This window comes from Batrachochytrium dendrobatidis (genome assembly GCF_000203795.2).
Source record: "Batrachochytrium dendrobatidis JAM81 unplaced genomic scaffold BATDEscaffold_1, whole genome shotgun sequence".
In the NCBI taxonomy this organism is placed as follows: Eukaryota; Fungi; Chytridiomycota; class Chytridiomycetes; order Rhizophydiales; genus Batrachochytrium; species Batrachochytrium dendrobatidis.
In genome coordinates this window covers 2,361,892-2,374,315 of record NW_006281099.1, presented here as the reverse complement: position 1 = coordinate 2,374,315, position 12,424 = coordinate 2,361,892, and the positions used below count along the sequence as shown (strand labels likewise).

Here is a 12,424-nt window from a genome sequence, read left to right as displayed (position 1 = left end):
AAATGATGGCGTAAAACTCGTAATTGAAATCCAAGAACTGCGTGATACCGTTAATAAACATATAAGCAAGGTGTCACACATACGTGAGTTGTCTATATTTAAAGCAAATATAATCACAAACTATGTTCAATCAAGCAATACCTTTTCGCGCTTTTCCTACATTACGGACTTTGATCCCTACCTCCCGCACCAGTGAATGCAATGCCATCAACCTTGAGCCTTCCTCTTCAAATTTGATTGATTTTTGAACTAAATCCTCCACATAAGGGTAGTAGCAAGATCTTACTGAATCGCCTATATAGTCCAACTTGGAGTGACTCCGTGCATACATCATATCTGGTTCCAACTCTGCTACAACCAAAAATTCCGTCGTCAGTTCATGGTGAGAAAACACATTATGGCGAATCAGATAAGTTAAAAATTTGTCCAGTCGTCGAACAATTTTTTTGAGAAACCGAGAACTTGGGCCTGATTTTACATTCTCATAGACCCATGCCGGGTTGCTAAATAGCTCACGCATATCAGGAACGCCTATCTCTGGATGCTCAACAAGCAGCTGACTTCGGATGAGTCCGAAATCACTCAATGTCCGAACAACGGTTTGAATGGTGTTAAAGTCTTGATATTGACCTGATTTGATAAAAAAAAGAATGCCCGAATCTATAAGCTGTGCACGCACAACCTTGGCAACCAACTTTTCTCCTTGCGGTGGTGGCTTGAAAAATAGCGAATAGTCTAAATATAAACGTATTCAAAAGATTCAGTAAAGATTAGCCCAAGTTCAAATGCGCATGTTTTACTGATGAGTAGCATATTTGCAATCATTTACCCTCAATTAAACTACGAATATCGTCGTTTTGAGTCAAGTCTGCCGCATGTTTGTTTGTAAAGTTTCTTCGCGTCGGATCGGCACCAGCGTGCAGCAACTCGGATACAATTTCCAATTCTCCTGATAAGCAGGCAAGATGCAGCGGAGTATTGCCACGAAGTGTTTGAAAGTTCAAGTCGATAGCAAAACAGCGCTTTTGAGCTGGAACGGTCTCAACTTGCTCTGCAGCTATGTTGGTTTCAGGGGATACGTTTTTGGATAGAGATAAAATGAGTTGAACAATTCCCAGTGATCCACGCAAAGCGCATATATGTATAATATTTCGACGATGTAAATCATGGCATGTCAAATCCACTGTAATACCAGGAACTTTTGCCTTTTCAATGAATACTTGTGCGATATTGGACTGACCAATGTGGCAGTGAAAAAGAATCGGTGTTAGTCCGTTGTTATTTTTTATGTTCGGATTGGCACCAAGGTCCATCAGCTTTGCAACCATTTGAGCAGTCAAAGCACAATGAAGCACGGTATCTCCAGAACTAGTGGGGATATTCAAAACTTTTTTTGGAAATGCTAGCAAATCAATCATATCATCGCTTGATGCTGCCACAGCTAAAAATAACGGAGTTTGCCCAAGATTGTTCCGAGTGGTTGTATCTGCACCTTTGGATATTAATAAATGAGCACTTTCAGTAAGATTGAATTTCGCACAATAGTGTAAAGGAGTATTTCCAATATAATCTGGCTGATTAGAGTCCAATCCATGCTCCAGCAAGATTTTGATGGCAGCAGTCTGTGAGTATCTACATGCAGTAACCAAAGCATTTTTTCCCTCCCAATCTCGACAGTCGATAATCCGACGTGGAGTTGCTGTAACGCTGTGCTGAGATCCACGACCTGTAGGAATAACATCATCCGAATCAGGAGATGCGCTTTCAAGATAGTGCTTTAAAGTATCAAGATCACTTGCACGCGCGGCATTTAAAAATTTAATGCATCGATTTGATTGATCCACCATATGATCATGACTATTCTCAATGTATTGAAGTACTGCTTCTAAAGATGAAAGAATGTATCCGTATTCGCCAGAATCAACATCAAACTCGAAACTAAACGATTTCATGTAAACAAAGTTTGAGTGCATGTTAAGAGGGTTGCTGCGAATAATAATAAGAATTAGCAGTGGAACAAGATAGTCACTTGTCAAAACAAGCGTCGAAGCATTTGACGAGTTAGTGTTGGTTGATGAAGTTTGGCTGAGAGCCTGAATGCTATGAGAAAGGCATTTGATTTTTTCATGAGGTGTTCGTAGCACTGCTACTTCTTGAAAAATCTGTACGCAGTCAAATATTCAACAAAATGAGTCTCGTAAATCATTAAATAAGGATACAGCTTCAAAAAACAACACTGTTGATAGACGCAGTAAAGCAACGCACAATTAAACATGCCACCAGATTCAAACAATATTAAAAGTTGCAAAACTTACTTTGGACGCTTCAAGTAAACTTGGTCCAAATTGAGGTGGAAGACCCATCTGGCACAAATCAAGATGCTGGCACTGAGAAACAATATCCATAATGGCTAGATCGCGTGCACGATACGACGCCGTGATTTTGTAAAAAACAATCTCATACGTGTGTTCCATCACAAATGTTTCGACCAACTGAAAAAGCATATCCCAAGAAATATTCTTTTGATTCAACAGGGGTAGCAAAGCCTGTTCTCCGTGAGAGCTGAGTATATTGAAGCAGTCATTTAACAGTTTTTGAATATCTTCTTGAATGGTTTCAACTGTTTCCATCAATATTGCAATATCATTAAAAAGGGTGATACGCTCCATCATAAAATCGATTGTACGATCACCGGAAGGTATAGATCTGAGTAAAAGGATAAGGCTCTTGTCATCTAAAACAAAGTTGGATACACTTGAATCTGAAACTGGACTGGCGCTGGAATCTAATGGTATCAATGGCTTATCGATATGAAAAATAGTAAAGGATCGGCCAGCAGAGTTTACATGTCGGCTATCATGAATGATTTCAACTGAAGTTTCGAATGGAAAGCCCTCTTCGGTAATAATGCTTGTCTCGTCTAGAATGATATGTTTATCATTTAGAGTTACATGAACCAAATCTGAAATGGCCTTTTTGATAATGTGTGTTGCTAAATATGTGTATTATTGTTAATATACATCATAAAAATAACGAATGCATCTGCATGTTTGAAATAATGCTCTTGGTCATGGGTTTCTAATGAATATCCAAGTATACAGATCTTTTATATTGATGGACACTTTTACAGCCGTATTCACGCAAAGTAAGGATTTCAATCTCATGAAATAATAATTTGATGAGGTTTACTAGACACATTGTACCCTCTGAATTCCTTGACAAAATTCACCAATCTTGTGCTTATTTCTGTATAAAGCAGTTGGAATTTGTACAGACTCGAGACAATCGAGTCCAATATCTGAACTGTAATGAGTGAGTTTGGTCTCAGACTTGATGATTATGCAATGCACGGCTGTGTAAAAAGTAGAAAATGGATAGTTTGACTGTGTGCATCATACGATGGATGTTGTGTTTAAAAAATTGAGAATGTCTAGTAAAGTCAATTTGTAGTAGGGAAACAACGAATATCCAACCATTGCTCAAAGCAAGAAGCAATCATTGCAAGATAGATACAAGTATTCCATTTACGTGAATATGGCTGTAAATAGTGGCGTGAGATCTACTATTGTTTTTGAAACACTCACTTGACAAGACGCTTTTTAAACTGCAATACTGCAAAAACAAACCAATGATGAATCTTACATATGAAGTCTTTAGAAAATGATAGCTCAGTGGTAGCTGCGAATAATTCTGGTGGCTATTGAATCAAACAGTAGAACATATTGTGGTATAGCCAAAGTTAGACGATCAAACTCCAGCAGCCAGATAAACAGCCCAAATGTAATGTTTGAAATGTCAAGCCAGCAAACTTACAGGCAAAAGCACAATCCAATCTTGAGCAAGAATGGATTCGTAAATAGACTGATGGCTATATTATAGTTTATAGAATATTAGTACCAAGCAATGTTTTTAGTAAGATTATTCATGCACTAGTTTATAACTAGTGCAAGTCTAACGGCAGTCGGGGTAAAAACACATCGAGTATATCAGATCCATAATGAAAACCGACCTATTCCATAAAGCAAGGAGAAAGGGATTTGATGCAATAGTATGATTGTTAACTGGGACAATGTATGGAATGTGTGTAATATTGCTGCTAGTACTGTTAGTGCCCCCAGTTACAAGTTGCTGCATTTTATTAGAGTTTTAGTAAGTTGAATTCGCAACATGAAATTGCTAGTTTGTCTTTTGGTGCATAAACTTGTTGGCCAACAATGGATTCGATATTGTTACTCGTCATTGTGATATTTGCTTGTCCGCGCAGCATTCTGGATTGTTTCAAACATTGATTCTGACTGACAATATACAAATTATCGAGCAGGATTTTGGTAGCCATCGGATTTAAACCATCGCAGTCTGGCTTGCTATGATTGTACGCATCAGACAGTTGGTAAATCTATCAGACCATCTACTCAAGAAACATGTGGCACTCGGGTTTTCAACTAAAAGCAGCTGATTGCAGTGTTTAATCAGATATTTTTTTATAGAAATCAAGGGTAAACCAGTCGTAATATCTGCATTGAAGTTCATCTGAAACAAGTGCAATTTAAAACTCGACAAAATTTCTTTCAATTTCAAAAACTTGCGTTTTGGTTGTTGGTGTTCTATTAATAGTTCATTGATTCTGTTACTCTTTTAAACTAATATTAATGCTGGGGAGTGTTCCTAATATGCAAGAAAGTACTACTCATAAAACTGCTGATACTGTTATAGACAACGTTTCTGGTCTCAAGAACCAGCACAATTCTGCTAGTCAAGAGTCGTTGGCAAATACCAATGGTGAACAGGATCATGAACTCGCTCCGTCGGTGAATGCTGGAAATGCCGATGCTGAGCATGCTGTTACATCACCTACTCACTCATCATCCATGGTTGCTGCTTCCAATGACGTATCTGCAGATTCTGCTTTATCCAACTCCTTTGACACCGCTTTGCTTCCTTCCGACCCAGCACGATCTGCTGATGATATACACGAAGATGACGAAATTCCTCTTGGTGAACGCTACCATGACCACACTCTTGTAGATAATCCTCAGCTTAACAATGAGCGTGCTTTGAATGCTGCTGAAGCCAGTCAGGCAATGCCAGATACTGCATCTTCCGGTGCCTTTCCTGCCACCACACTGCCTGCTACTTCTGATCCTATCGACCATTCTGGTAGCATTGCTACAGCAGACAATGAACAGCAGAGTAGACCTACATCTTCCCATGATTCTGTACAGGGCTTTCAGCTTGTGCAGGCTACTGGGCTCACCGATACCTGCACTCCCTCTCCAAAAGGATCCAGCTTGCCTACATTTGCAACCGCATCTCCTGCTTGCACTGCTCCAATCCCTACTGCACCACATGTCGACATGGGTGCTCGTCCATCTCTCCCCATCACTACTCCGACCCCTCCAGAGCCAGAGAGGTACAATCCTCTTTTAGACAACTCAAAGTCGAAGCAGTTTAACCAGCGCTTGGATGTAAGCTAATTTGCATTCTTTTTGTAGTGTTGAGTACGGGATGTCTACTCAACCCCTAATTTTATTGCTACTGAGCTTGCGTTTGCATATCCTACTCATCCATATCACTTATCAGTCTTTGACTATTGACTCACTTTCAGACGAGCTCTTATTGTTTTGCTTGTTTCATACTTTCATCTCCAATTGATCATAACGCGGTATTTGATACTTTATCTGCATGTTACTAATACATCCTTTAAATATTACTTGTGATTATCAATGCTGTTGGAAACCATTTTTGTATGGCTATCTATTTCCGGATACTCATACTGGATTACCATGTTCGTCTGTGCGGATACCAACGTCTATATAACATTTCTTGTGGTCTCTGGGGCAAACCTATTGCTCTTGCTGGTGACGAATATATGGGATTTTCATTCAGTACATGATCTCAGAGTTCTTCACGAGGCAAGTGCAGAAACTTGCTTTAGGTGCTCCAGAGGCGCTTGATCGCAACTATCGGTGCGTGCGTCTCTGAAGTCAACCTTGATGTTTTTGAGAGCTTATTCCATTACCAAGTCATGACTAACTTTTAGATTGTTACTGCATACAAATAGTGTATTCCAGCAGCGTGTCAAGGAACGGTTGGGCTCTCAGGTAAATTTAAACTCGATCTTGAAAGTGCTTGATTTCTAGTACAATGCTAATTCGATATTGCAACTATATCACTATACTGTCATATTAATAGTGGGCTCATATCACCTCTCAACCAGAAGTTGATGAAGCTGTAAAGCAAGTCCAGGATATGTATGATTTCTTTGCACGACTTGAAAAGATGGTCGAGCGTCAAATGATTGCTCTCCAAAAAGTTAATGATATAGACGTTGAAATGTATTTGTTTTATCAACAGCAATGGTAAGAGATGAACTTTTATTAATAGATTGATTTGGCAAGTGTTTTGGATGAGCTAGGCACCAACTATTACTTTGTAATTTTAGCTTTCAAGAATCGTTTGAATCCATTAGAAAGCCCATGATGCAGCTCTCACTTTCATACAAGGCTGCTGTAGACGAGCGCGCACCTGTTCTTCAGTCGTATGAGCAATACTTGGAATTTTTACGTACTTTTAAAGAAAAGGCCATTGGCGATGCACTGGAGACAATGAAAAAACAGCAATTGACTCGACTTGAGCTGGACAGTTATGGCTCACGCCTTGGTCAGCTTGAAGAAAAGAAGCTCAAGGCATTTGCAAAGGCTCCAGGAACTTTTTCACTTGGTGAGTCAACCTCGGCTGAGAAGGAGCTTAACAGCACCCGCCAGCGATTTCACGATGCCAAGAATCGCTATCAGTCCATGTCTACACAGATGATTGACAAGTCTGGCTTGCTAATAATGAAGCGTGACGTTGATTTCTCTGCTCATATTCGCAGAGTGGTCGAAGGTAATGCCTGATGCTTTGCTTTAGCCAATCAAGGTTTGGTCTTTTAAATCATTCTAATTATTTTGCTTGTATACAATATTTCTACAAACCACTGCTAGTTCATGACTGGTTTTGCCGTGGATTCCGTGCTCCTGGCCAAGAGGTTTCTGATTCAGCGGTTCAAATGCCCAAGGCATCTACTCTAAATGGATTTGGATCTGATACTATGTTTACCCCTCCACAATAATTTGTACTTGGTTGAGCAGACTTTACCTTTTACGTTGAGCCCATATACTCTTCTTTTCTGGTTTATTGCCTTTCGACTCTATGCCATTCATATGTTTCCCTTTCCTACATAACTTTTTGTTACTAAATGCCACTATTTGGATTTATTTGAGCCTTGATATTATTAAAAACATTGGAACATGTTTTGAACTATTCCTGCCAGTGTTGCTGTAATTTGAAATAAAAATCAGTTTACTTTAATACATTAGTGGGCTATTTATAAAGACATTTGATGCGCATGGGCCTGAACCCACTCGGTGTTTGTATTTTTATATAAACCAAACTATTTACAGCAGACTAGTATTCAAACTGTCAAAAAAATAAAACCAAACTTTCAAATTAAGCTATCTCGAAACCTTTATTTTTATGCAGCAGCACTGAGTGGTATAATAGAGGCTTGTAATATCCAGGGCTGTTGACAAGGAGAGATTAAAAGTAAGTATTTGCCTCTGATTATCAGTAACGAGCTAGCTGATTAAATCCACCAAAGTATCGAAAGGATTTGATCGAGTACGTCGGCTTTGATAATGGTTATGGATTCCTGTTGACGCCGCGAGGAGTATCGTGACAAGCCAATTGGTGCTGCGTAGGCAAGGTCGGCAGTACGTGCTCCAATGGCCATCGCCAGAATCAGAGTGGAGATACGCATTGCTAGTGCGATTTAAGAGTTCAAAAGACGGAGATTGCTGTAATTAAACCTCTTGATTGCTTGGTGGGTTGGGGCAAGCAGGGTATTTCACGTAGGCTGAGTAGACAAAAGAATGTATGAAATTGTATGTTTATATATTGCTTAATCCACAAAGTTTAAACATTCGTGGCACACTAGTATTGTAACATATAGTCTTGTAAGGCGCCTGAATGATCAAATATCCATGAGATGTTCCAGTGTAACGAAATCACCAGACCTTTTGGGTTCATGTGGCAAATCCTTTTGAGCAATGTTCCTACTTGCAATCATGCTTGGTATACTCGACAGCAGATTTGCAAGCAATGCACACCAGCAGCTGCTTTTCGTAGAGATGGTTTGAAACATGCTTGCTATTCTCATCAGTTTGGACCTAGCTGCTCTAGCATGATTTAGTAGCATTTTTACATGGTCAACTGGCCAATACAATCAGTTGATTGCTGGATATTTGCAAGTTCGAGTCGAGTGTAGATTACATCAAAAACAACTCCGCGATAACCCGTAAATGAAACTAGATCGTATACTTGTTATACTCTTACATATAAGCTGTTTTTTGCCAGTTACCAAAACCGCAGTCTCGACAACAGTCGAATCCTGACTTGCCAATCAACCCCACAGCCAAATCAGATTGCTTTATATGCCGCTGGTTGGAGAGTTACTGAAGAATGATTTAGAGCCTATATGGGCAGAGTATGTGTTGCTCAATGTCACTGGTTTTAATAGCCAGTGTTGCTTATTGGTCTTGTATAATCTGGTCAATCTGATTAGAATTGTGATGATGCAATTAGGTTCAACATTCGGCCCAATGCGGTCGATGGTGCTATTCTAGGACTATGTGCTCAACATACTCACTATCCAGTTAGTCCAGACACTGCTGCTCATGGTAATTGATTTAGTCTCTAGCCATCATTGTGTTTTGAGTCAGTGTGCAATATTGAGTGCTGATTAATGGTGAATATAGACTTTCAGTTGGCGCTGGAGGGTGAATTGACTAGGACCCAAGTGTTTCTCGATAAGATTGAGCATGCTGTTTCGATCATCCTTGAAAATGGTACGAGCTTAAGCTTTTGTGCAGTTGATGGAATCTGGCTTTTGTCAAGGCTGGACTACTTTTCATACTATCATGTAATGACTTGTTTTGTTTGAATAGTCAAGACCGATTTTAAAACTCTGTTGGAGAAGCCAGATATGGTATCGTATTCAATTATAATGGCATTTTCCAAAGAATGGCTATACAAGGATATTATTGCATCTATTTTTCGATTCATCAACTTTAATATCGCAATTGCTCGCAGCTTGTTTAATGAGTATGTCATGCACTGCAAACTTTATTTTATCGTATAGAAAAATTACTCAAACATAGTGGTATATACTACTGTGTAACCTCGATTATTATATTTAGTTTTGTACACCTTCTTCCTCGAAAAACCACACCAACCTTGCCAGAGTGGAGTGTGTTTGAAGCGAAATTTCCCTTTTTATCCTGCAATATTCTCGAGAATCATCTGAAAAGTGCCTTGGAGATTGAAAAAAAGTTGCTTGATGAGTTGGATATATCCAGTTGTTCTGATGCAACAAGTCTGATCACTTCCATTGATGAGGATAACGACGTGCACTTTTTAAAAGCACTTGAAATTATTAACAAGGTATGTTGTGTGATGTCTTGATTTACTGATGAAATTCAAACAATACTGTTGTTCACAAAACTCACTTGTTTTCTACAATTTGAGTATAGATTGAGCTTCCAAACCAAAGAGTATTGATATCGGCTGTTCGAAATAGTCCCAAATGTACAAGAGCTTTTTTCCAGTCTGGACATTCTCTTGAAACTATACTGTATGGCGATGAATTTAGGGGAAACATACTCCACTACTTGGCGCGAGGGATCTCTTCCAGTTTTAGCATACGATGTTTTGAAGAAATTATTGAAACATGCAAGAAAGATCCATTGTTTTTAAATGCCAAGAATATTACAAAAGATGCATTTGATCGTATCCCTTTGCACTATGCAGCAATTAAGGGAAATTTAAAATGTGTACAGTATCTCCTGAAACTTGACAAATCACTGGATTCGATCAATGCCGTGGATATTTTTGGACTTACTCCGTTGGCTCTTGCTGCTACGCATGGACATCACACTGTTGTGCGTGAGCTACTTGCTTTTACAAAAAACCACTTGCACGCATCTTTTATATCTGCTTTGCGTATATCTTGCATTGTTAAAAACATGCCATGTGTTGAAGCATTACTTGATTTTGGACCTGCTTTAGAGCAAACAGACTCATTGGGAGACGTGAGTATTTTACAATTGTTTTTGGCTGTAATGGTAGAGTTGACAATTTAAACCTTTTTGTTGTTTAACTTTAGACTTTAGCACACTTTGTTGTACGTTTGGGACAACCTGATTTGGTAGTCATGTTTCTAAAAACAACTATTGATTGGAAGGGCTGTAATGCTGCTGGACAGTCACCGCTGATATGTGCATCGATTGATGGACATGTTGAAATAGTCAAGTTGCTATTGGATTCAAATAAAATCGACGTCGGGGTTCAAGATCGTAGCGGTCTTTCTGCTCACGAACATGCTATTCTCCGTGGAGAAATAAAAGTTGCCAATCTTTTTGATTGCCACATCTCGGCGTATCCAAATGAGCCTGACGTGAAATTTCCCGAGTCCGATCGTGCTATGGTAGTGCCATATGGTAGCGACGCCTTGAATGCTGAAAGTTTGGTTCAGATTTATTTTGGAACTTTAGATGAGAGAGTTGAATGTGTTCCTGTCGATATACGCGATGCAAATGTCATGTCTTCAAATGCAATGCCTATTTTGAAAATATGGCTGCAAAGTTCTTTGACAGTGTCACCACCTTTTATTGTGATTCCTCTTCCTACAAAATCGTCACTTTTGTTTCCAATTGAGTTTCGAGTGGCAGATGTAAAAGATGTAGTGGTACATTTTGAGATGATGGACTTGTCTGTATCAAAAGAGTGCACCAAGCAAGGCAAGCTTATAGCAGAAGCCCAGACTTGTTTGATGGCACCAAAGATTCCCATGTGGCTTGAGAAAACTGTGACGTGTGGTCATCTTGCCCTTCCTTTGTTGAGCCGATCTATTGGCAGTAGCGATTGCATTCGAAACATTGGTGTTCTCCAAATGGATATTGTTTTGGCTACACCAGCTGTTTTGGACTATCCAGCCGACTTTGAAGATGCTTGCGATGTTTCAATATCAGCCAACAGACAATGGAGTTCTTTTGGTACCAAAATTGTTGGACATCGTGGTCTTGGAAAGAACTTTGTTCCTGCTGATGGCAAGTTTTTCCTTCAATGTGGCGAAAACACGATTCTTTCTATGGTCAAGGCTGGTGAATTTGGTGCCGAGTATGTCGAGTTTGGTAAGTGCATCACTAATTTTTAATGTGCTTGAGCTTTTAAAACAAACCGAGACACTCCTTATAAACTTGCATTGCTATCAACACAGATGTTCAACTTACCAAGGACAATGTGCCCGTCATCTACCACAACTGTAAGTTACTTTTATGTATTGATCATCTGGTTATGCAAGTATTGCTAATCTATGATCGATACTTTATGCCTATCTAACTTAGTTATTACTACTGAGGGAGGTATTGATGCTCCATTGAATGCTTTGACGCTTGAAAAGTTTTTGAAAATGCATTCAATTGTATCAAAACAACACAAGAGATCTGTTAGCCTGGATGATAGTCATATGCCAGTCTACTACCCTCTTACACCACCACTAGGTCGAATGTATCCTAATTCATATGGATCCATTCAAAGTCCATTCCCCACTCTTGATGCAGCATTCAAGGTAACCGATGTGTTTATGCTATACGGGTATCTTATCGAGTATTTTAATATTCAAAACCATGGCACAAGCAAGGCGGATTACTGAGTAAATGTTATCAATCTTTTAAAACAATTATTAGGAAACACCACAATCCATTGGATTCAATATTGAAGTCAAGTATCCAACCATTGAGGAGTCTGAGCTTTTTGATCTAAACCATCCCGACATTAACTTATTCTGCGACCAGATTTTGCGGACTGTGTTTGCCTATGCTGACTCATCTCGAAACATTTACTTTTCAAGCTTTCATCCAGAAATCTGTTTGCTACTATGTAAGAAGCAGACCAAGTATCCCGTTTTTTTCCTGACAGTAGGCGGCATGGAGAAAATGTGTGACAAACGTCTCAATTCACTATGGAATGCTATACTTTTTGCTAAAAGATGCGGTTGTGTTGGAATTGTGACGGAGGTCTCTCCTCTTTTGCTTGCTCCACGTATTATTTCCACGGTGCGTCGAACTGGATTGGTTTTGTTTACATACGGATCAAAAAACAACTCGGTGGATCAGTGCAAGATCCAGTCTGCATATGGAATTGATGGGATTATTATGGACAAGGTCCACCATGTTGTTGTTGGTCTTGGCAGACCTTAGCACGACAATGATGGTTTTATGAATTTGGCCAACTTATACTGCCTTGGTGTATCAGTTTACAATGTTCAGGCACTTTCAAGATTTATTTTTGTTGTAGCCAACATCGTTTGATAATCATTTATTCCATG

At 39.3% G+C, this 12,424-nt stretch overlaps 1 protein-coding gene across 1 annotated transcript; it reads left to right on the top strand.

The window, feature by feature from the left end:
• Positions 1 to 4,649: 4,649 nt before the first annotated feature.
• Positions 4,650 to 7,362, top strand: BATDEDRAFT_84879 (uncharacterized protein; the record flags this gene model as incomplete). Its single annotated transcript, XM_006676289.1, has 6 exons — positions 4,650 to 5,465; positions 5,887 to 5,966; positions 6,062 to 6,101; positions 6,193 to 6,359; positions 6,443 to 6,885; positions 6,984 to 7,362. 6 exons carry the CDS (start codon positions 4,650 to 4,652, stop codon positions 7,109 to 7,111), a joined length of 1,674 nt encoding a protein of 557 aa, XP_006676352.1. The 3' UTR covers positions 7,112 to 7,362.
• Positions 7,363 to 12,424: the final 5,062 nt, after the last annotated feature.